Consider the following 24,396-nt stretch of genomic DNA (forward strand, 5'->3'; position numbering starts at 1 on the left):
TGCTGGTGTAGAAAGAATATTTTCTTCCTTTGGACTAATTCATTCCAAACTGAGGAGAAGTCGGGGACCTGAAAAAGCAGGAAAACTTGTTTTTCTTTTCCAGATTATGAACCAACAGGAAAATGAAGGTGAAGACGACTGAGTTAACTGCAGAAGCCAATATTTTAAGTTTCTCATGTTGACCTGGTTGACATAGTCGATTTAATTTTTGTTTTTAAATATTTCATTAACTACTTTAGTTAAAACAATTTTAACAAAAACAAACCTGATTTTAAAAAACTTGAATGTTTAACTAAATTCAAAAATTCATATGCTTGTTTCGTTAAAATATTATGTTTGCTGTTGAAGAAAAAAATCCAGAATACATAACGTTGTTGTTTTTAGTTACATAAAACAATGTAAATGTCTGTCTGGTGATGTTCTCCTCCAAAAACAGCATGGCAAGAAAATCCTCCAAATATTAATGATTAACCTGTTGAATTGGAGATAGTTCACCTCCCTAAGACTTTATAAATATCTGCTTCAATTACCTTTGCTAAATTACATAACCAAACAATCATTCATTTTCTGATATAGCTGTTAAACTAATCTGAAAAGTTTTCAAAATAAATCACTTAAAAATGTATAGTGTGTACCTTCTAAAAATGAAACTTACATCTATCTCTGAGTTGTGAAGAATATGGATTAAGATTATAACAACCAACAAGAATGCACTTTTATGTAGAAACCCATGATTAAATCAAGTCTTCCTGACTAGTGATTTAAATCAATTTGATTTAAATCAAATCCACCCTGATACTTGGTAGCCTATTACATGTTACACATATGCAATATGTGCATATTTTGGACCAGATTATTAGTATAAATTAACATAGCTCATTTGAAGTCAGTAGAGCTATGGTAATTTAAACCAACTGAGGCTCTGGTCCAAAATATGTAATCTGTAATACTTAGAGAGAGAGACACTTTTTTAAACCCCTTTTCTTCAACAGTCTGTCAGTTTATTCTAGTGATTAATTTTTAGTTATTCCGTCCTGCCCATGGAGAGAGGCATACGTTTTTGTATGCAGATACAACTGCTAATCGTCATCTTATGTTCAGCATGCCTCAGGTGGCATGTGATCAGGATTCATCACCAAATTTGGTCTGCTGGTTGTATCATTAGCTTCCCCGGTGTGGGCCTGGGTACTGATGGGGAATGTGATGTGAATGTTGATCCTTGCCCCCCAGTAGTCAAGAACTGTCAGCAAATCTGCTGCCTGTAAATGCCAGCCATGTACTTCTTTGACTTCCTATTCTTCTTTGGTCAACAATATCACATACATTGCGCATCTATGCTTAATTGAAGACTTTGTATGAATTGTATTGCTGGCCTTCTTTAGAGAACATGTGCAACATGAATTGCTTTAAAACATTTTATTTTGGGTATTCATATTTTCCTTTTTAATGGTGATTACTCATGACATTTTAAAAAATCTTTACAGTTGTAACCTATCCAGTGAAGAAATCATCTTTTATACTTTTTATTGTTTCATCTGGACTAGCAAAACCAAGAAATTTAGAAAGAATGAGGCTGAAGACTTCACACTTAAAGGAACCAAAACATATCCTTTGTCTCAATACAAAGTGTATTAACTTTACACTGCACTCTTGGTAAAATAGTATTATGTGTATCATGTTCTAGTAAAATATGAGATGTGATTGATTGTAAAGACAGTGCAAAGTTATTTTACAGATTCTGGAGACTTAATTTTTTTTAAAGATTTTTACTGTTTTCTGCAAAATGTAATGGCCCAATACTACAAGATGTTGAGCACCTCAAGCAGGGTACTCGGTACCCTCCATTCTCAGTAACTTGTGTTGGAATCTAGGGTGTTCAGCACCTTGCAGAAGGTGTCAAGATTTTTCAGGAAAGCTTTTTGTTTGTTTTTTCCCTTTCTTCTCTTAGAGGTTTTACTCTTGCAAAGAGATTTTCTCATGCAGTTAACAATTGCACTCCTTTATCAATTTGTCTGCAATAAGACTAACAAACGATAGTACCAACAAAGGGGTACACTTACCTAATACCATCCTAGAGACTAACCAATTTATTTGAGCATGAGCTTTGCTCAAATAAATTGGTTAGTCTCTAAGGTGCCACAAGTACTCCTTTTCTTTTTGCGAATACAGACTAACTCGGCTGTTACTCTGAAACCTAATACCATCCTGTTACTCTTAAATGAGTGATCTCCATCCCTTGTGTGATACTGCTATATGAAAACCAAAATCTGACCAAATGTGTTTTAACTTATGTATTTTGACACCAAGGCCCTCCTGTATATGGAGCCTAAGCTTTTATCTGTGTATAATAGATGTGCTGTTTAATTAGACATGATACTTTTAAAGTCACATACTATGTCAAATTCCTTTTTTGCTCTTTATTTTCTTCCAACTCTCTGCTGCCTCTTTACATTGCATTACTTTTCTGTGTGTCAAGATCTTACACAAAAATAACTTCTGTATATAGATCTGTTTTTTAAATAGTCAAAATTAAATATTTTTATTTATTATTATATTTACTTATTATCACTTTATTTTTTTGCAATACTTAGAGAAGAGGTATATTCTAAGATTACTTTCAGTAACCAAAATTCAAGACTTCCTTAATTCAATTACACATAAAGAATTGGTTAGCTGTGTGGGCTGGACTACAGCTGATGAGCTGTACTCATGTAGTGATGATCACCACATCATGAAATGGAACTTGTTAACTAGTGAAACAACTCAAGTAGTGAAGCTTCCTGATGATATCTACCCCATAGATCTTCATTGGTTTCCCAAAAATATAGGTGGAAAGAAGCAATCCCAAGCTGAGAGTTTTGTACTTACAAGCTCTGATGGTAAGTGTTCTTTAAAATATGTAGACCTTATAAATTGCTAGTAAAAAAAAATGCTTATGCCACTCTTAAATTCCAAATTATTTACTATCATAATGTGTAATAAAAGCAAATTAAAATATAGCAAAATTGTACTGGTTTTAAAACTAATTATTTTTACAAAATTGCTTCTGAGAATACATTATGCCTAATGTGATAGAAAAATACTAGTTACATCCCTTTTGATATCAGGTCAAATTCTGTCATCCTTAATTGAGTAAAATGTTCTTATTTTGTAGTTCATAAATTGATCTGAATGTGTGCATAGCTATATGGATGTCAAGAATTATAAAAATTATCATTTGTAACAAAATATATCAATTTTTATTTTTTGGAAGGGTGTATTAAACTTTATTCTTCAGGGTTTAAACCAATCTGTAACTGTTAGAGACCAGGATAAGACTAATGCTTTTTCTAAGAATCTGGTTCTGGTCACTGTCAGGGCCAGGATACTGGACTGGATGGACCTTGGCTCTGATCCAATATGGCAACTCCTATGTGTGGATTTTTTTCCTTTTACCCCTTAAAGAGATTTGACCCCAATTCTGAAATACACTGGCCAATCCTTGTACCTGTATGAAGCTCCACCACTTAATTCAGTGGGGCTCTGCACAACTGCAGGTGCCTGGCCACATACACTTCAGGATCATGGCATTAAGTTTACTCCTGAGGAAATTCTGCGCCACTGTGCATCCAGAATTTGTGCAGAAGTTATGGGTTTTGCGCAGAATTTCCTTTTCCTCCACAGAAGTGGGCTGCAGAGCTGCTGGCCACCACTAGGGGCCGCTGATCCTGGCAGAGCACAACTCACAGGTAGAAGATACAGCCAGCGGGAGGTAGCTGGAGTGTTCCCGGCAGCTGCAATTCTCAGCATGCCCTGAAGGAAGGAGGTGGCATGCAGGAATCTCCACACAAGCCCAAGACCCAGATTCAGGCTGTTTCTTCCTCTGGATCCCTGGGCTCATGTGTGTGGTGTGTGGGGCCTGGGGGCAGTCTAGCAGCTGGGGTCTGGAGGGGAGGGGGTGCGAGTGTCTGGGCGGGGGTCCTGTAGGATGTGCGGGCTAAGGGGAACCCTATGGCTGGTCTCTGAGGGGTAAGGGGTGCAAGTGTCTGGGCTGGGGGGTGCCCTGCAGTTGGACTCTGGGAGAAGGGGGAATGGGTGTTTGGCACTGCTGCTGGACTCTTGGGGGAGGGGGCAAAGAAACAGGAACTGGGTTGTAGGGGTTTCCTTAACTTTCTGCTACTGGAGGAATTTTTTTGTCATGTGTTACAGACATACACCTCTACTCCAATGTAATGTGGTCCTCAGGAGCCAAAAAATCTAACTACATTATATTGAACTTGCTTTGGCCTTGAGCATTTCCATTATTAATAGTCACTTCCCGACCCCTGACTGACCCCTCAGAACCTCCGAACCATCCACCCCCCCCAGCTCCTTGTCCCCTGACTACACCCTCCAGAGACCCCCGCCCCAACAACCCCTCTCAACACCCGCCCCTATCTAAGCCCCCCTGCTCCTTGTCCCCTGACCACCCCCTCCAGAAACCCGCCCGTCCCTAATCACCCCCTACCCAACCCCCCTGCTCCCTGTCCCCTGACTGCCCCAACCCCTATCCACACCCCAACTCTCTGACAGGCCTCCCCCGAGACTCCAACGCCCTATCCAACTTCCCCGTCCCCTGACCGTCCTGCCCCCAGAACCTCCGAACCATCCAACTGCCCCCCCCCCTCCCGAGACCCTCTGCCCCTTATCCAACCTCTCGGCCCTGGCCCGGCACCCTAAACACACTGCTCAGAGCAGCGTGTCGGAGCCTGACATGCTGATCCACCGGAGCGCACAGCCCTGCCCCCCAGAGCGCTGCTTTACCGTATTATATCCAAATTTGTGTTATATCTGGTCACGTTATATCGGGGTAGAGGTGTCGTTGCTAATAGGTATTTGAAATAAATATCCAAAATAATTGAAACTGGAATGATTATATAGTGTTATTTTGACAAATAAAAATGCTAAATTTTGCAGAATTTTAAAATGTGCACCAAATTTTTAATTTTTTGGTGCAGAGTAATTAAGGGGGAAATATTTTTTTCTTATATTCTTACTAGAAATCTTCCCCCCTCCCCGCCATTTTCCCTCACTGTATTCCATTGAGCTATCAAAGGAAAAGTTTTGATGCAGAAATATAATTCTTTAACTTTCCTCAGTAATGAAAATGCACTGTGAAATAACCCATCCAGGAAAGACTGTGCTCGCTCTCTGTTGCTGCTCATACCTGTTACTCAATGTGCTGGCAGAAGCAGCAATCAAGTGAAATTGAATGAATCCAAAGGACAGTGCACTGTGATTGCAAACTACTCAAAGTGCTTTCCTCTTCCAACCAGTATAACCTCCATCATACTCAGGTTCAGCTGTTCTTCATCCATAAGTTGATCTCATCCAAACGTGGGCCAGCTTGGTGTTAGTTACAGAAAGTATAGGTAGTCTTGTGTGTCATCTGTGTACTGTTGGCACTTAAGTCCATCCATTTTTACTATTTCTCCTAGTGGTGACATATAGATATGGAACAGGACCAGAGATAAACCAATCCTTGTGTGGGACTCCAGAAGTGAGTCTGGTGGCAGCGGTGCAGTTTCTCATCATTGCCTTTTGGGAACGTCCCTTCAGGAAAGATTCATACAATTTTTTAGTGTTTCTCTCTGGACCCCTGCCTGGTCTCTCAAGCAGGACAGCAATATCTTCTGGTCAACAGTATCAAATGCTTCACAGAAGTTCCAGGAGGATGAGAAAGGAAGTCTGTTCACCATCTATTACCAGCAGGAAATCCCCCATCCATCCCGCTAATGCTATTTCTGTCCGTTATTCTAGCCTGAATCCACGGTGTGTCACTGGTGTAGGATCCTACCTCCAGCTAATGAGCTTGTCAGCCTTTGGCTAATTTCTCTGTAAGCTTTCTCAGGAGCAGAAGTTTTGATACTAGGCAGTTGCTAGCCTGATCTGACATCAGGGTCAGTTTCTTCAGTGGTGGTTGGACTTACTGTGTGTTTGAAGGAGGAAGGGAAAATTGTTTTCTTGAATGAGGCAGTGGCTGCTTCAGTCAGAAGTGGAATCAGTTAGTCATAACCCCTTTGTTGACAGGGTGTATATTGGATTCACAGGTCTTAGGTCAAGACCCATTGAGAAGTGAATGGACTGAAGTTAGGGGAAAGAGAGCAGTCTGTTTGGCTGGTTGATGAGGATTGGAGTTATGTAACTTGACAAGCCTTCTCAAATGCACATAATCTTTTCAGCCAAGTAGGATGATAGTTCTTTACAGCATGTGGTGCCAGGCTCTGCTGTGGACTGTAGGCAGTCATGATTAATGAAGTGTTTTACTATCTGTGTAAGAGTGCACTCACTGCAGTGCACCCCCCATGGCTGGGCATGGCAGCATCTCCTACCAACAGTTGATCTGGCCCTGCTGTAGTCTCTTCTTGTGACTTGGCCCTCCAGCTGCGTCTCACTTTCTGGAGTATCAATAATCCCACACTGACAGTCCCATTTGACACTGGTCATCAGTATGAAGTCCGGAGCTATTCCCAGACTCCTCTTCCGTTCTACTTCCTTATCAGATTACTGGCCCTAAAGCTTCTCCCTGGAGTCTTTTAACCAAACTCAAAAGTGGGGGTGGGGGGAAATACTAAAAGCAACTTCTTCTCCTTCCCTGGTCTTGAACTGTTAATCCATCGTGGATCCTCCCCCAGCTCTCTGTTCTGCAGAATGCTCCTTCCTGGACTCTGGAGTTGAGGATCCAGACTAACATCAAATCTACCCCAAAGTCCATCTGCCTGTGGGTTGACCTTTCAGGCTCACTTTAGGAATCTGCAACTTTACTATCCTGTCCCATCAGATCCAGGGTGTAAACACCCTCATGAAACTCCTCTGCTCTCTACTACTCAGAGAGGGACTAGCGTTGTGACACACACATGCACACTCATAGCTGCTTTCTACTGTGAGCTTTTACTCTTTATATAAACAACTCAACTCCTCCCCCATCTAGGACTCATCTTCAGTTCGGTCTGGCCCATGCTCCAGGTGCAGTCAGGTGTGTTAATTGGCCTCTCAGGCCCATTTTAACCATTCCACCACCTGTGTGGGGTAAACACCCTGCCACACTACCCTGCATAGCTTCTGTAGAGGTTGTGAGGTAACTTCTCTCTGCATAAACTTGGAGAAATTCTTTGTGTTTCAGCCATTTATTTTTTGCTATTTGGCAGTTGAGTTTCCATGCCTCTCTCTGCATCTGGTGCAGCGGTCAGAAAATCAAGGGGTTATTTGTGGACAATAGGGAACCTCTAGCCTCCACAATCAAATCTGTTGGCCATTTGAAGGCCAGTGTGTAGATTGCTGAGACTAGAGTATTTTTTATGAAGATTCACTACATCATCAAATCCTTGACCTATGGATAGAGTGCTCCTGTCCTTTAGCATATTTTGGAATTTGATGGGATCCATGAGTTACTTGCCCTCAATTCCTATATTGGTGAACTTTAGGTTCTTTCTACTATGTGTTGTTCTGAATCTGTAGAGAACCATCACTGATGAAGTGAACTGAATGTGTACCCTTTGAAATTTGCCTTAGCATCATTTTTTACAGATGCTAGAGCCATTCAGCCCTTGTTGTATGCTCTTGACACTGAGCTTGCTTGTATCCTCTTTTTTTAGTAGTTTCAGATATCCTACATCAGATCCCAACAAAGTCAGGATTCATTTGATGATCCAGACCCTTTTGAGGTTATTGCATTCTCCTCCTTTAGCTTTACACTTCCAGTTTGAGGTACAGTGATGGATGGAAACTTTTGAAGCATCTGTAGTTTTTTGGACTGGCTGAGGGTTTGAATAAGATCCAGATGCTTTAAACATCTTGGGGATGGGGGGAAGATACCATCCCCTCCCCCATGCCCACAGGCTTGTGTTAGATCAGAGTGTCTCAGAATTTGCTAGGAATGTGGCTTGAAGCCCTCCCATTTAGTTTAGAGAACAGCAAGAACTTTAGGGCAGAAGCAGTCATTCTTGTAGCTAAGATCATGTGTCAGCCCCAGTCCCTAAAAACATTTATTCTGCAGTGAAGGAAATATGGTTACATCCAAATTGCATCCTAGCTTCTTGCAAGAAGGTGGAGAAAAGTGTTCTGCACAAGGGATCACTTTGTTTATTATCCCACCCTTCACATGATACTCTGGTGGTTGACAACATTGGGAAAAATAACCAGCTCTCTCCTGAGTGTTCCCTCTAACATTTCCCATGCATATGCGGAATGAATTTTGTTATGTGCACCAATATGGAGGTGATAACAAAATTCAGGTGGCGGAGTGGGGCCAAGGGGTTCAGAGTGTGGGAGGGTGCTTAGGGCTGGGGCAGAGGGTTGGGGTGCAGTGGGGTGAGAGCTCCGGCTGGGGATGCAGGCTCTGAGATGGGGCTGGAAATGAGGGGCTCAGGGCTGGGGCAGAGGGTTGGGGTTGGGGGAGTTGAGGGCTGTGGAGTGGGGCTGGGGATGTGTGGTTTTGGGTGCAAGCTGCCCCGGGGATACGGCATGGAGAGAGGAGACTTCCCCACCTTTCTCTCCACAATAGCACCTGGGCTGATGGGGAGAGGCGCCTCTTCCCGCAGCTGTGGCAGATTTGGGGCCGGGAGAGGGGCACCTGAGTTTGGTGCTCCCACTCTTGCATCACTGTTGGGAGCATCACAAGTAGCTACTACAACCACTATCAGGTAGAGGGTGAGATTCTGCTCTGTGCAGTGGGCCAGCACAAACCTGGGCATCACTTGAGCCCTACCCATGTCCTGATGTTTCCAGATTTGCGGCCCTTTTGGGGTCAGTGTCTTATGTGCTGTGCTAGGTGGTGAGTGTTTGCAAGATCAAGCCCTTATTAGTGACAGCTCACAAAACAGGGCTGGAAAGTGTAACCCCAAGGCACTGTGGGGCCTGCGCTACTCCACTGACACTCTGTAACCTGGGGCTGGGCTGGGCCTGTCAGGTACGGCCACTCTCAGGAGCAGCATGGAGCAGCACTGCTTCCCACCAATGCTGGCTGGAGCCTCTGGGGAGCACAGCTAGTGCACACCCATTGCAGAGCGAGCAGCAGCATGCGCTCCCTCCTGCCCCAGCTAGCACTCGGTGCTCCTTCCATTTGGGATAGGAACAAAGATCCAATATTGGGATTTCTGGGGGGACAGAGTCTGATTTCTCTCAACTCTAGTCCTTCCCCCAAGAATTCCATGACGATGTCTCCACCCTTGCTTAAAGCCATGTTCTGGGCAGACAGGGAGCTGCTGGGCAGAGGCACCGCTCCACCAGCTGCAGCAGGTCTGGGTTGGGGCTGGGGGAGAGGCGCCTCTCTCCCTGCTGTGGCAGGTCCAAGGCTGGGGCAGGGGGGCCTCTCCCACCGGCTGCGGCAGGTCCCAGGCTGGATTGGGGCCAGGGGAGGGGCACCTCTCCTTGTCATGGTAGGTCCAGGGTTGGGGAAGAGGCATCTCTCCCTGCCACAACCCTGGGCGCCTGTGTAGCCCATAATAGGCTGCTGCATAACTGTGCAGTTTAGAGGGAACTTAGTCTCCCCCCTTCCTCACCTTCTCCCTTGAGTCACACCTGTCAATTTCTTAAATGTTTGTGTTGTAGACCTTCTTATTAATAATTCAGTTGTTAAACGCCATTGCTATATACAACATACTAAAGACACAGTCCCAGCCACAAGGAGCTTATAGTCTAAAATACAAAGGTCAGATAAGAGAGACCCAGAAGATGGTGATAACTTGCAATTCTTATCATGAGCTTTTATTTTCTCTTAAATATAAATGGGAATAGAGGTGAGTTAGTATTTGTTAGCCTTGCATAAGAGGTATTATCCTTCTGGTGTTATACTGGACTTAACTGACTTCAGATTTTATCATTGCTGGTCCTAAGCTGGTTACAGGGTTTCTTTGTGAGCAAAGTAAGATACAGAACACTCTTTCTCAATGTGAGAGTTACTGTTCTGGTTTGGGGATTGAGAAACTTGACAATAGAATCCAGGACTCCTGCATGGCAATGCAGGGCATGAAGAGTTGGGCACTAGACTAACCAGCATAGAAATTGCTAAAATGCAACTGATATTTCAATTTTACATCAATGAGTTAGTGAATCTATCTTTGATCAGATCTTTTATGTTGTCAGTACAGAATGTGGGTTATAGAATTGCAGCATCCTAGAATGGGAACAAAGTCCAGGGTAGTATATCGGATGTAAACAGTTACATTTACAAGAGTAACTGGTATTATTCCTATCAGCGCATTTAAACTGGATCCATGATTGTGGGAATCCGCATTCTTCCTGACCATCTTGCATTTTCTGGAGTCTCCCAAGCAGCGGCATTCTTCAGAATCATCATAAACTGGGCTGAGTTCTATTCTTGAACCTTAGCACCTTTTCTTTCACTGTGGGTGCACAAAATGTGAGGGGCATTTTGTGTTGGGATTTTTTTTTTTAGCACTGCCTGTCGTCCTATCCCCCCTTTACCTTTCCTCTCCCTGTGGTTTCAGAATCTTTTTTTAGTACCTCATTTCTGCACAGTCTGAAACTTATTAATCCTATAAAGAGTGAAATGTAGACCATTATAGCTAGTGGCTATTTTGCAAGTTTGTTAGTTCTTGTAAGATATACTAGGTCTTAGTACAAAGCTTTCATTATGAACGTTTATTTCTTAAAATTGCTTGATGTGTCAAATCAAAATGTACAGCTCTGAGTATTTAGCAGATTGCAGGATTGGGGCCTTCGTGTTATGAAAAGAAGGCAAAGACTTATGCACGTGCTTAATTTTATGCACTGTGAGTAATCACATTGACATCAATGTTACAACTTGCAGTGTGTAATATTAAGCTAGTGCATATGTCTTTGCAGGGTCAGTGTTTAAATAGTCAATAATATGAATATTACTCTTAGGGAAATTGCGCCACTGCATGTGTTCAGAATTCATATTCCCTGCAGATTTCTTTGCTTTCCTTGCAGAAAAAATGACTTTTTGACAGGGAAGCAAAGGGAAGCCGCAAGAGCGGTTATGTGCCCCTCCCCGACAGCGGGGGCGTATTGTTTTGAGTGCCTGAAGAAGCCAGTGGAAAGGTAAATAACTGTCAGTGGTGTGGGGAAGCATGGTTGGGGATGCCCCAGCTGGTGGCTCCTACTCTGCACTGGCTAAACTCCTCTTCCCCTTGCAAGGAGTGGCAGGGGCCAAGTCAGACCCACCCCCAGAAACCTTTCCTGACTGCAGGAAGCTCTGCTTCCTGCCCCCATAGCTCTTCAGCTGCAGAGGGTGTGGAGGGAGGGATTGTCGCTGTATGAGGAGCTGCTCCCCAGTCTGCCCAACCCCTGTACATCTGGACCATCGTCCCCCTGTACCCAGAACCCTCTCCCGGCCAAGCCTCACACCCCAGAGCCGCCCCCGCCTGCCCAATACTGAGCCTCCCCCTGCACCAGACCTGCTGAGCCACCTGCACTTGAACCCCCACCCCAATGAGCCCCACTCCTGCTGCACCTAGACTACCATGATGAGCTCCCCCACACCTGGACCCCCATCCTTATGAGCTCCACTCCCACAAATCCAGACTCCCCAAACTGAGCGCCATCCACCTTCACCTGGACACTCCTGCAGAGTCCCATTTCCCCTGTACCCGGAACCCCCCAACAAGCCTCTGTGCATCCTGATCCTCCCCACACTTAGACCCCTTACTGAACCTCCCACACCCAGATTGCCTCACACAGAACCTCTCACCCCACACCTTGACCCATCCACACTAAACCCTCCACACTTAGATCCTGCTGGGCTGAGCCTGCCCCACACCTGGATCGGGGGCTAGGGCTAGGCATGCATGCAAGACTCTGTCCCTCTCACTTGCTATCTTTGTGTACCTGGTGAAGAGGGCAGGGCCCTGGGATGTTTCTGGGGTAGGCATGGCCCTTGTGCTGTGTCAGGGTTGGATGCAGCCTCGCTACGTGTCTCGGGTGAAGGGGCAGGGCCTACAGGGTGATTTCCCACCTCCGTGCAGCCAGTGGCCTGTGTTCCCCACTGCCATGCAGGAGCCATCACATTTATTTATTGACAAATAATATATGCAGAATTTAAAAATATTGTGTGCAGAATTTTTGATTTTTTTTGGTGCAGACTTCCCTCAGGAGTAGAAGATGTATACTGTTCCCTACTTGTCCCTATTGGCATGTTTTAAACAAACTGATGTACTAAATTGATTACTAACTCAAATTCATTACTGAAACCCCAACAATTCTGTTTTGGGCATTGCAGGTGCCCAAAGGCATCTCTGTTGCATTTTCATCTCTTCCTATTATATTTGTTAGGGCATCCCGTGTATGAATGTAGTTAGTTCACAAGTCATGCTAAGTCATGCCTCACTGTACAAGGTGGGAAACAATTTTTCTTTGTATTTTCTCTCACTTAACTTAATTTTGAGGACATTTTTCAGAACAAAGTTAAATTTTTAGTCTGGGGAGGAAAAAATACAAAAGACTCATTAGATTTTTCTGCAAAAGTGTTAGAATAAATTCAGTGCTTGAAATCCCACTGTCTTTGAACAAATGCCTTCTTTCCTAATTGTTCCATCTTTATAGAAATCAATATAATCTAGCATACAGTATCACTAGTTATCCTTCACACCAAAGATGACTGAAGGTTGTAATGTACAATTTTTTTTCTCTCTTACCAAATGCTTTCATATCACTAAAATATGTGGTAATGAACTTTATGCGTGGAATAGTAGATCTCTTTAGAGAACCAAATGGTCAAAAATGCTACAGGAAATGTATCAGCTATATAGATGAATCCAAAAACATCAGTTACTGGTTTGATTAATGATTCGATTAATAAAAAAGCTTTATGAATGCATCCTGAACTTTTTATAGCGGGGGAAAAGTAAAATGTTTCTCATAATAGCTCTACTGACCACATATATAATAAATTGACTTTAGGCCCCTCGAAACTATTTAAGCAGCACAGTGGCTAATATAAGACAACAGTTAAATTAATAATAACACATTTCTTGTAAAATAAACCAGTACTATAGTATTTTACTGAGTTAACCAGCTACTACTGATGCATTTAAAATCTGTTACTTTGGCAGTCAGCTTACACACACTACAGTATTCATTTTATGTATAGACTATTTTTGTGTGGTGCTTATCACCATAGTGTCTGAACACCTCACAAATATGAATGGATATATTTTCTCATCCCCTTTCTGAGATAGGGAAGGATTATCCACATTTTGCACATGGGGAACTGAGGTGTAGAGAGCAAGCCTGATTTTTCAGAAATGCTCAATCCAAAACTCCAGTGAAAACTGTCTATACTCAGCTCCTCTGAAACTCCGTTTTTAAAGGGTCTGATGGCAGAGACGCTTTGTACTGACTACAGTTAGAAAGTGATGTGTGCAAGGTTTTGTAGGAAGTCTGCATCATACACAGGAATAAATCCAGGATTACCTGGGTCTCAGTGTCATGGAAGACCATCCTTCCACTCTAGATTTCAGTTAAATGCAAAACAGATAAAATATAGGCAGAGTTGTTATGGTTGCCCAACACTTCCCGTTATAATACCCTGTTTTCATTTGTTACAACTTTGCTGAACTTTTCCAACCTGAAATTATCCATTCCAGGTGTCTGCTTCACCTGAATTTTTTTTGGAAATTGTCAGCTACAATGGTCAAGAATTGAGAATGAAATCGGGGAAAAAATGCATCATTTACCCATTTAAATATATATATATATCTTGGCCACTGAATGAGACGGGGTCCTGAGGATAAACTAGTAGATGGGATCATATAATTAGTCTATATCGTGATGCATATACACATGGGGGCTCAACTAAGGTTTTATGGTCAATCTTAATTCTAGCATTTCCCAATTTTTGAGCGCTTGACTCTGAAATTTTGATCTTTTAACTTAGTTGACTTTTTTTTTTTTTGACTGAGCTTATGAAGAAGGTCTTAAACACAGAAATGCAATCAACTTGAGTGTATGTAATGTGATAACTTTTGAATGCCACATCTGATCAATTCCAAAACTTCAGGGAATGTCCTAGGCATCAGTGGCTAGAACCCTATTCATTTTTGGGGAAAATGAGACAAATAAAAGGGAGAAATTGGGGGACAAGTGAAGTCTCTGCCGGCTCTTTAGTATAGCCATAGCCTCAAACTCCTCTGTAATTGTCTATCGATCAAACAACTGTTTGATGGCACCCATTAATATCTTCCAGCACAAAAATAGTCCAGTCTCATCTCTGCCTACCTTCCCAATACAGTTTAACATGTTGATAGCCTGAATGTTTTATCTCCCAGACATTGGTGAGAGGGAAATGGGGGACCCTAGTATAGGAAAGGGGGACACAAGCCCTGATGGTGGTGTGGAGATTGTGAGATCCCGTGGAGGCAAGAGGTCGAGGCAGAGCTCCTGGCATGGGAAGGGGATTGAAGGATTCTGCTATGGGGCACATAGAGCCTGTACCTTGTGGGGAGGAATGGGGGACCCTGAAGTAGGAGGCACATAGAACCCCTGGTATGGGATTGAAGGGGGGAATGGAGGGCATGGGGGAAGTGGGGATGGTGGTGCACATAGAGCAGCCAGTATAGGGAGAGAATGAAGGACCCTGGTATGGAAAGAGGTGAAAATGAGGGGAGCACACAGAACTCTGGTAGATGGTGGTTTGTGGGGAGTTTCAGGAAAAAGAGGCAGTTGGGAAGGTGTCACTCAAGGGGCAAGGAGGCACTGGGGGGGAGGGGGCGGGAGTGAATTAGCAGGGCTGGCGGCCCCCGACATGATTCCTCCCCAGAGCACACCCCATCCCTGTTCCTCCCGCTCCCTCCCAGCGCCTCCTGCACCCCAGGGAACAGCTGTTCCATGGTGTGCAGGAAGCTCTGGGAGGAAGGGGGAGGAGTTGATCGGGGGCTCCGCAGACCCGCTGGAGTACCTTCATGGATCCCCAGGGTCCGCAGACCCCAGTTTGAGGAAACTCTGCACTAGAGCACAGCAGCTAATCCACAACAGCTAGATAACCTCAGTTGGACGGAGAGTGAAGCAGGGTAAAGAAAGCAAAAACTGACTAATAAAATAACACCCTACCCATACATGTGTGCACACTAGCTAACGATAAACAAAGGTAGATGAATGAACAGATGCAGCAGGAGCCTTTTTTTTTTTCCATCCAAGCAACAGCTCACAATAATTGGAGTCTGCTGTACAGATCAGCACCTTTTATCTTTGTGGGGCAATTTCTACTTGGACAATTGTGATTAGAACTCTGAAAACAGGCACAGAGCACAGATAATTTATACTTTCAGCCTAGAGAAACCACTTTGTAAGCTGTCTCCACGGAAAAGTTTGCTAAGAAATTGTAACTTTATATTTCACTAATATTATTTATGAACTAACTTTTCTTTACTAATGTTCCTTGTAATGTTTATTAAAGAGTATACATTACAAAGCTGTTTTGGGAGGTTTTTTGTGTGTGAATCTTCCTTTGTGTTGTGAAAGTGTGTTAAAGTGACACTTCCACAATGAAACTACCAAATTTAAAAAAATCTCAAGTAAAACTTGGTAATGTACTGTCAGTGATGTAATATGCCTTATCATTATTGACTCATGACCCATTCCTGCAGTTTTTCTGAGTATCCTCAACAGCCAATTTATTTAATTGTGTGAGAACTGTTGGCAATTTGCCAGGTCCAGTGGAAGTTGAATATCATGTTTTTACTAGGCTAGATTTGTTTCTGATGGAACTCTAGACAATGGTGGAGTTATACGAGAAGTAAACTATAACCTTTTGGTTTTAATTCCGAGTCACATGTCTGTCTCTTGCAATATAACTGTTTATTTTTTACTTAAGTGAATGTTCTTGTCATTATTGTTGCTATTCAAAAAAATATAAATTTTTAAAAAATGTTCATAAGGCAATAATTAACAAAGCTCAGAGGATAGCTGTTTTTCACCTGATTTGTTTTACCAGTGTTGATGATATCATTTAACAATAGGCCAAAATTTAAAAGAGTGGCTTATGGTAGCTAATGAACAAAACAGACAAGGTTCATGTTCTGTGTTTGAATAGGCTGCTAATCTCCAATTTGAAATCCCTCCAGAAATGCAAAGCAACACTAAGTTTAAGGACAGTTTCTAGTTTCATTACATAATAAAAGTGCGGCGAGGGGGAGGAAAGACCAGTATTTTACATATCTGAAGGCTTAATGTAAAGCTACAGATGAGTCACTTCCATCTACTCCCATGGTGCTCAAATTTTTCTAGTTGCACCTCCCCTCCCTTACCATTAACTGAATCTGTCCATGTTCCCCTCCATTACTGCACAGCCAAGGCTTCCTCAGCTTGGGGGCTGAATGGGAATGGGGGCAGAGCAGGTCTGGAAGCATGGCATTCCCTCCCTGGGAGCTGGCCTGGGCCTGGAGGCAGAGCAGGACTCAGGGGCTGAACAGGGTTGGGGAAGGAGTGAGGCTGGGAGTAGAGCTGGTCTGGAGGCAGAGCAGAGCTGGAAGCATGGTGCTCCCTCCCTGCCCCTTGTGGGGGCTGGCCTGGGCCTCATTCCATACTTTCCATACTCTCCCGCCCCCCCGCAACATTCCTCCACACACCCCTAGGGGGGCATGCCCCCAGTTTGGGGACCACTGATCTACTCCAAGCCATGGTATTACGGATAAAGCATATGGGTGAAACTTTCACTTCCAATATTGGCCTTTGGGATAAGAAGTCCTCTTTCTTCCCTACACCTGCCAATACTGCATAGGGTTTTAAAGTTATTTTTTTAACAATATGTATTTTAAACCAGAAACTCCCACACTGGGTCTTTAAAAGGGATTTGGAAAATTGTTTGCCTAGAATGAGGAAAGAGAGAGTAAAATCGGTAAATCTAACTTGGGTGTGGTATATCTTTGTTCAGTCTCCCTGAAATTAGTGTTACTAATCCTGAAAAAAATTCTATGTGGGGGGAAGAGGAAACTTAATATAGCTTAGAAAACTGCAAAAGTCGTTTTCATCTGCATTAGGAACATATAGAAAAATGAATGACAAAAGACATTGTCATCCAATGAAATATGAAATTATATATAACACACAAAAACTATGTTAAAAGAACACTATTAAGGTTGCAAAGTCAAGCATTCAAAATTTAGGAAATGCCAGTATTAAGGCTCCATTTGTGACCTTAATTTGGTCTCCTTGTGCATATACAGTATGATTTAAGGCTACAATTTAGTCATGGAGGTCACAGCAGTCACAGATTCCATGACTTTACCGGACCTCTGTGATTTCTTCAGCCTCAGCTGTCGCCAGCTGGAGCCTGGCCTATGCTCCCCCTGCTCCACAGTTGGGGCATCAGCTGGGGGCATACGTCCTCCCCTGCCCCACGGTGGGGTTGCAGCTGAGCCTGCACACCCCTCCCCTGCAGCTTCCACTGGGGGGTTACAGCAGGGCTGTGCACCCCTGCCCCACAGCTTCCGCCAGGGGCTGCCACTGGGGCTCTGGGGCCTTGCCCTGTGGCTTGCAGTGAGGGCTGCAGCCTTCCATGTGCCCCTGCTCTGCGGCTTGCAAAATATGTAATAGTATGTAATTAAAGTCTGTATCATACTTAACCATGATAAAATCTTAGCCTTATTTTTAGTAAAAGTCACGGACAGGTCACGGGCAACAAACAAAAATTCACGGAGCCTGTGACCTGACCGTGATCTTTACTAAAAATAACCGTGACAAAATCTTAGCCTTAAGTATGATGCAGTCTTTATTTACGTGATTACACACTATTCAATTTTTTGCACAGGATCTGTGCCTCATTCAGGGCCTGCTCTGGTGATGAATTACAGTTGTATAGTGAAGGAGACTGTTAACTGTAGAACCCCTGCTCCATTAGTTGCAGAATTTGGAAGGCGTGTAGTTAAAGAGGTAGGAGATTGCAGGAAGAGAAAGGATGGTCTCATGATGAAGGCGACTGAATGTTTCTCTGGAAAATTGGATTTTATCTCTGAACAGAGTTCCCGTGTGATGGTGGCCAAGTCACTGAAACCACATGCTTCACAGGAGGTCACTAATTGTCTGTTCCTTATTTTTGTGGGGGGATACCTGACTTTAGACCTTGAGATCTGATTTGCTGAAGTACTAAGCACTCTCAGCTGCAACAGAAATCAATGGGAGCTGTGCTTTGAACATATTAAGGGCTATATAATTCTAAGTACTCTAAAAAATCAGGTCTTAGGTTTCTCAACCTGGGCACCCAAAATTAGTGGATACTTTTGACCTTAATTTCTCTGTGCCTCTGCTTCCCATATGTAAAACGGGGATAATGATATGCACTGATTTCATAGGGGTATTAAAATAAATTGATTAATGTTTATGATGCACTCAGGTACTATAGTGATGAGCACCATAGAAAAGTGTATGAGGAAATTGATAATTCAATTTTCAGAACAGTGTTTGAATAGTATGCAGTAAATAACATATGGGTCTACTTTATTCAGTGTGGAAAAAAACAAAATATTGAACAGTTGCTTGTTAATGGAGCATCATCTATTCTGTGCACTAAATGAGGGAGGGGTTCTGTGGAAAAAATAAAAGCCAGAAGGGACCATTGTGGTAATTTATTTTGACTTCCTACACAACATAGGCCATAGGGCTTATCTGAATTAATTCCTGATTGAACTAGAGCAAGTCTTTCATAAAAATGTAGCTGAGGCGTTGCCTGAGATGAGTAATTAACACATGGCGGGAGGCATCATTTCTTGGATGATAGAATTAGGAAGCTAAACAGATCATTAGGTTGAAAACGGAATGTTTTTGCTAAATAAGATAAGTAAATAGGTGAGTAGGCTAAAAAACCAGAATGTCTGAACTAGTTAAGATAGAAGGGAGAACATCCAGGGAACAAAGGACAAGATAAGTTAAAGAGTAGGATCAGGTAATGAGTAGGTCCAACATGGATAATACATGGACAGAGCATGCAGAAAACAGTTTGGTTCCTGCGAAGTAATGAAGTCAATCCAAAAAGGTGTGATCCAAATGTAATGAGATGTGTAATGTATGTAGTAAGGGGTCCTGAAACATAAATCCTTGTATCAGAGGCCTGGTCTGAGGCCTAAAGCCTGAACCAAAGTACTTCCAGGCATTGCTAAGCAAAGCTGGGCTGTGAGCCAGAGGCAGGCCCTAATTGCAGAATTTGGCAAGAAAAGGGCTCCTAGAAAGCACACGCTAATGATATAAGTAGTAATAAGGGGAACGTGTGCCAAGATAGCACCTGGACATCCCGATACGAGGACACTTCACGGAGATAACAAGGAACAGGCAGGTGCATCCCAAAGACAGGGTCAACAGGACAGCATGATGGACAGATCTGTTTGAACCAACATGATCAAAGGGGGAGACAGCACCCTAATGAGTCAAGGGGCTGTACCTCAATACGTCAGTAGGATGAGTAATCTGTCCTGCAACTGTATAAAAATAGGTCCCGGAGTGCATATCTTTGTCCAGCCTAGGGGGCAGTGGAGTGTCCCGCCACTAACTGAGCTGTGTCCATTGCCAGGGGGCACATATTTGTAGTATGTCCTGTAGAGTCTGTAGGAAACTATTAGTGTGCTTCATTTGACAATAAACCTGGCCGGATGCCTTCTTACGTTACTAGAGTCTGTGGTCTTTGGGGGTTCTCTCGGAGTCTGCTGTGCCAGCTATCTGCGCAGAGCTGGGGCAGCACACAGAGGGAACACGCACGCAGCCGACTGTTATCATCATTGAACCAGAGCAGAGCACCTCACCGGTAGCTACCAACAACAATGTATCTAAAGGGAGAGGGTTTCTGTGTAACTTTGGAGCTGTGATGTATCCTGTATCCACCCTCCCCTGCTTTTAAGTCTGATCAACTAGCAAAGTGTTGCTGTATGCGAAATAAAGGTACCTGAGTGATGAAGTCTGGATTTGAACTGAGTTTTTGGGAAGCCAAGCAGAAAGAGGTCTCAGAGGAAATCCCAACAAACATTCAAACTTGATTTAAAATTTTCCAGTAATGGAGATGTGACAGTGAACTCTATATGTTTATAAGTGTGGATATAATGTAACTGGAATATGCTGTATGCAAAAGATCTCTTGTAAGGTATCATTACAAAGATTATAATCTACTGAGTGTGATCATCCATTTTGTATGAATGTATCATTCTTGTATCTGAAACTAGGAATATGAAATACTCTGAGGTCCTATTATAATTATGCAAAGTGTGGGCCATTAATCGGGGTTTGGAATCTTGATGACTCTCATTAACCAGGACAGTTGGTTGTAAATGGCTCTGTTTACTTGTAAGACTTCCTGTCTACATGCATGCCAGCGAGTGGGTAATGAAGTCTCACAGGACATGTGATCATGTTACCTGAACTGGAATCCATCTTTAACCTGATGCTTTTCCATTTAGAAGGAGGGGTGGGAACCCACAGAGAGACAAAAGATTCCCGCCTTGTGCCAAAACTAGTAAAAGGGGTGGAACAGAACAAAGGGGGCCAGTCATGGAGAAATTCCCTAGTTACCACCTGAGGTGGAGCTAACAAGGATTGTAGCAAGGGAAAGGATTGGGCTCAGACTAGGAAGGAGTCTTGACTGTGAAAGAAGCTTATTGGAACATCTCTGAGGGTGAGATTTACCTGAATTCAGTTTCTTAAATGTGTTAGGCTTAGACGTGCATGTTTTGTTTTATTTTATTTTGCTTGGTAACTTACTTTGTTCTGTCTGTTGTTACTTGAAACCACTTAAATCCTATCTTTTATACTTAATAAAATCACTTTTGTTTATTATTAAACCAAGAGTAAGTGATTAATACCCTAGGGGAGCAAACAGCTGCACATATCTCTCTATCAGTGTTATAGAGGGCAGATAAATTATGAGTTTACCCTGTATAAGCTTTATACAGAGTAAAACAGATTTATTTGGGGTTTGGATCCCACTGGGAGTTGAGTGTCTGGGTGCTGGAGACAGGAGCACTTCTTAAGCTGTTTTCAGTTAAGTCTGCAGCTTTCAGGGTGTGGTTCAGACCCTGGGTCTGTGTTGCAGCAGGCTTGTGTGTCTGGCTCAACAAGGCAGGGTTCTGGAGACCCAAACTGGCAGAGAAAACGGGCTCAGAGGTAGTCTCAGCACATTGGGTGACAGTCCCAAGGGGGTCTCTGTGACCGAACCCGTCACAGGAGGATCCACAACAGCTCTCAGTAGGTTGTTCCAATACTTAATTACCATCATTGTTAAAAGAATTTTGACTTATTTCTACTCTAAATTTGTCTATCTTCAACTTCTAGCCATTGGCTCTTTTTATACCTTTGTCTATTTGCTCCTCATGTAGGTATTTATAGACTGTGATTAAATCACCCTTTGACCTTCTCTTTGATAAACTAAATAAAGTGAGCTCTTTGAGTCTCTCACTATAAGGGATGTTTTCCAATCCTTTAATCATTTTTGTGGTTCTTCTCTGAACCCTCTGCAATTTTTCAACATACTTCTTGAATGGTGGATGCCAGAACTGGACATGGTATTCCAGTAGTGGTTGCACCAGTGCCAAATACAGAGGTAATATAAGCTCTCCACTCCTATTCAATATTCCTATGTTCATACATCAAAGGATTGCATTACCCTTCTAGACAACAGCATTGCACTGGGAGCTCATGTTCAAGTGATTATCCACCATGACCTCAACATTTATTTTTTGGAGTTACTGCTTCCTAGGGTAGAGTTCCCCATCTTGCAAGTATGGCCTGAGTTCCTAGTTCCCAAATGTATGACTTTACATTTGACCATATTAGTATGCATTTTGTTTGCTTGTCCCCAGCTTGCCAAATGGTCCAGATAGTTCTGTGTCAGTGACCTGTTCTTTTCATTATTTGCAACTCCACCCATTTTTTTTTCATCAGCACTCTTTATCATTAATTATTTTTTCCCACGTAATTGATAAATAGCATAGGGCCAAGAACTGATCCCTGTGGGACCATACCAGAAACACACCCACTTGATGACACCCTATTTACAAATTACATTTGAAACCTATCTGTAAGGCAATTTTTCATCCTTTAATGTGTGCCATGTTAATTTTGTCTTGTTCCAATTTCTTAATGAAAATCTTGTGTAGTACCAAGTCAAATGCCTTACAGAACTCTCAATATATTATATCAACGCTTAAAATGTTGATCAACTAAACTTGAAATCTTATTAAAAAAAAATCCTGTTTAGTTTGACCCAGATGTTTTCCCCTAATAAACCCATGTTGATTGGCATTTTATATTGGCCACCTTTTATTCTTAACCAAATCCCATGTTGGCCATTCCATTATTTTGTTGAGGATTGATTTATCAGGATTGACATATAATATGAGATCATGTAATTAAAGATTGTATCATAATGCATTCACACAAAGAGGCTAAATTAAGGTTGCACAGGCAACCTTAATTCTTGTATTTACTAACTTCTGAGTGATTGACTTTGCCACCTTAATGTTGTTTTGACATGTGTGTGTGTGACTTCCTAGATTTTTGAAAAAACAAAGTCTGTCACATGGCATCATACTGCACCCACATGGGTCATCAGCAGGGTTGGAACTTTTCATCTATTTTACAGACCTTTTGCCACTTGAGCTACAGATACCTGTAGCTCACGAAAGCTTATGCTCAAATAAATTGGTTAGTCTCTAAGGTGCCACAAGTCCTCCTTTTCTTTTTGCAGATACCAGTAATACATTGTCATCCTCTATGTGGACTAGCACATTTTTTCCAGGGAGTTTCACAGATATTTGCTGACAGCAGGGGAATGGTGAGAATCTTGGGTTCCATTCCAGGTTCTGGAGCAAAGTGTGCTAGTGATCACAGATCCTTCTACCTGTTCCCCTGCACCTCTGAAGCTTGACCCCTTGTGTCCTGTCCCCTCCAGACTATCCCAAACCTATTTCTTCCCCACCCCTAGTTTCTCATCTGTGTCTCATTCTCCTCACCTAGTCAGTCCCAGACTTCATTCCTGTGGCTTCTCATGCTGGTTCCAGTCTACTTGCATAACATTTCCTGTTCTCACCTCCTCATCCAACCTGTCTTTCTTCACCCTACACCCTCCCCTACCAAGCCTTCAGTAGTTTCCCTCCCTCTTGGATACTTGTCCAATCTATTGCCCCCTCCCACTAGCTTTCAGTCTGGCTCCACACCCACCTTGTCCAGCTCCACTGGTCCCTGGCTCCCCAATTTCTAGTCCCACTCCCCCACCCCTACCCCACCAGCTTCCTATCCCAATCTACACCCACCAAATCCACAGGTCCTATTCTTATCCTCTCTGCATTTGAATCAGGAAGCTTCTTCCTCTGTGCAGCTTGGGCCCCATGGAGGATCATTGAGAGCATAGGAAAGACAGGCTCCCTGCTCTCATTTCCTGTGCCAGGCTGCAAGAGCTCAGAACTGCAGTTACAGGGAAAGTCGTGTTAAATTCTGGGCTGAAGTATGCTGAGTACAGATGAAATTTTCAGGGAATGTTGCTGCAAATCTCAAGCAACTTTCTATTGAGTATATATGAATTGTGAGTTTTCAAATGTTTATAATTGGATCAGATTTGGGAGGATTTTCATAGGGACAACAAAAGGCACATCATTGACAAAAAGTCCACCCCATTGCCAAATTTCTTGTCCCTGCTCCAAAGCATTGGGACTCTAGAGTTCTTCAAAGAAAAGGCAACTGGAATTTTTGAACATGGGCAAAACATTTTTCCCTAGCCTCATTCTTGGATATAGCTGAACCATTTTGGCTGAAAATTTTTAAGAAATAAAGGAAAAAGAAAAAATCAGCCTGAGGCAGATGCCCAACATGGAAAATTTTAGCCCAAATGGTTAAAGTTTGGAAAAGTTTTATAAGCAACTGAAAACATGGTCTGATAATGGGAAGAGTCAGGGTGACCCTAGTAATAGGTGGTACTACCAGCCCTACCTAATATAAACTTTTTTTTTCCCCGGGGCTAAATCCCATCAACTTCTATATTACTATCTTAACCCTAAAAATATAGCTTATAGCTGTACCCTTACAAAAATATGTCAAGCTCTGTCTTGAAGTGATTTGTGCTATTTCTGTTGCTACTTTGGCAATCACTTCTAAGTAAGTCCAACCTTTATCTAAAGAAATCTGAGTGTCTTAGGGGTAGTACCTATTAGTATTTGTTAGTCTTTGGTATTAGTATTTGGTACTTTAGAACAATTTACAGTCTTTGGTTTTCAGTTGATGATCTCAAATAGTTTGGTATCCATTTTTTTTCACTTCCTTTATGGATTTTATATACCTCAACAAGATGTTGCTTTTCATCCTCAGTCCTCCATTTCCTAATGTCCAACCTAAACTGCCCTTGCTGCAATTTAAGCCCATTGCTTCTTGTCCTATCCTCAGAGGTTAAGAAGACATTTTTTTTCTCCCTCCTCCTTGCAACAACCTTTT

The 24,396-nt window shown here is 42.7% G+C and overlaps 1 protein-coding gene across 4 annotated transcripts in view; it reads left to right on the forward strand.

Moving 5' to 3' along the window:
- IFT80 (intraflagellar transport 80) overlaps positions 1-24,396 on the forward strand; it is a 148,564-nt gene that overhangs the window by 7,807 nt on the left and 116,361 nt on the right. For 2 of the 4 annotated variants that reach the window (XM_073359524.2, XM_073359527.2), the window contains exons 2-3: positions 1,485-1,602; positions 2,656-2,879. The exons of 1 other annotated variant lie outside the window; for it this stretch is intronic. In XM_073359524.2, coding sequence (XP_073215625.1) covers positions 1,485-1,602; positions 2,656-2,879 — 342 coding nt within the window. Of the gene's footprint in view, positions 1-103; positions 129-1,484; positions 1,603-2,655; positions 2,880-24,396 lie in introns of all 4 variants that reach the window. One more of the 4 variants, XM_073359525.2, reaches the window with a different exon arrangement.

Source organism: Lepidochelys kempii, chromosome 9, assembly GCF_965140285.1.
Source record: "Lepidochelys kempii isolate rLepKem1 chromosome 9, rLepKem1.hap1, whole genome shotgun sequence".
NCBI classification, from domain to species: Eukaryota; Metazoa; Chordata; order Testudines; family Cheloniidae; genus Lepidochelys; species Lepidochelys kempii.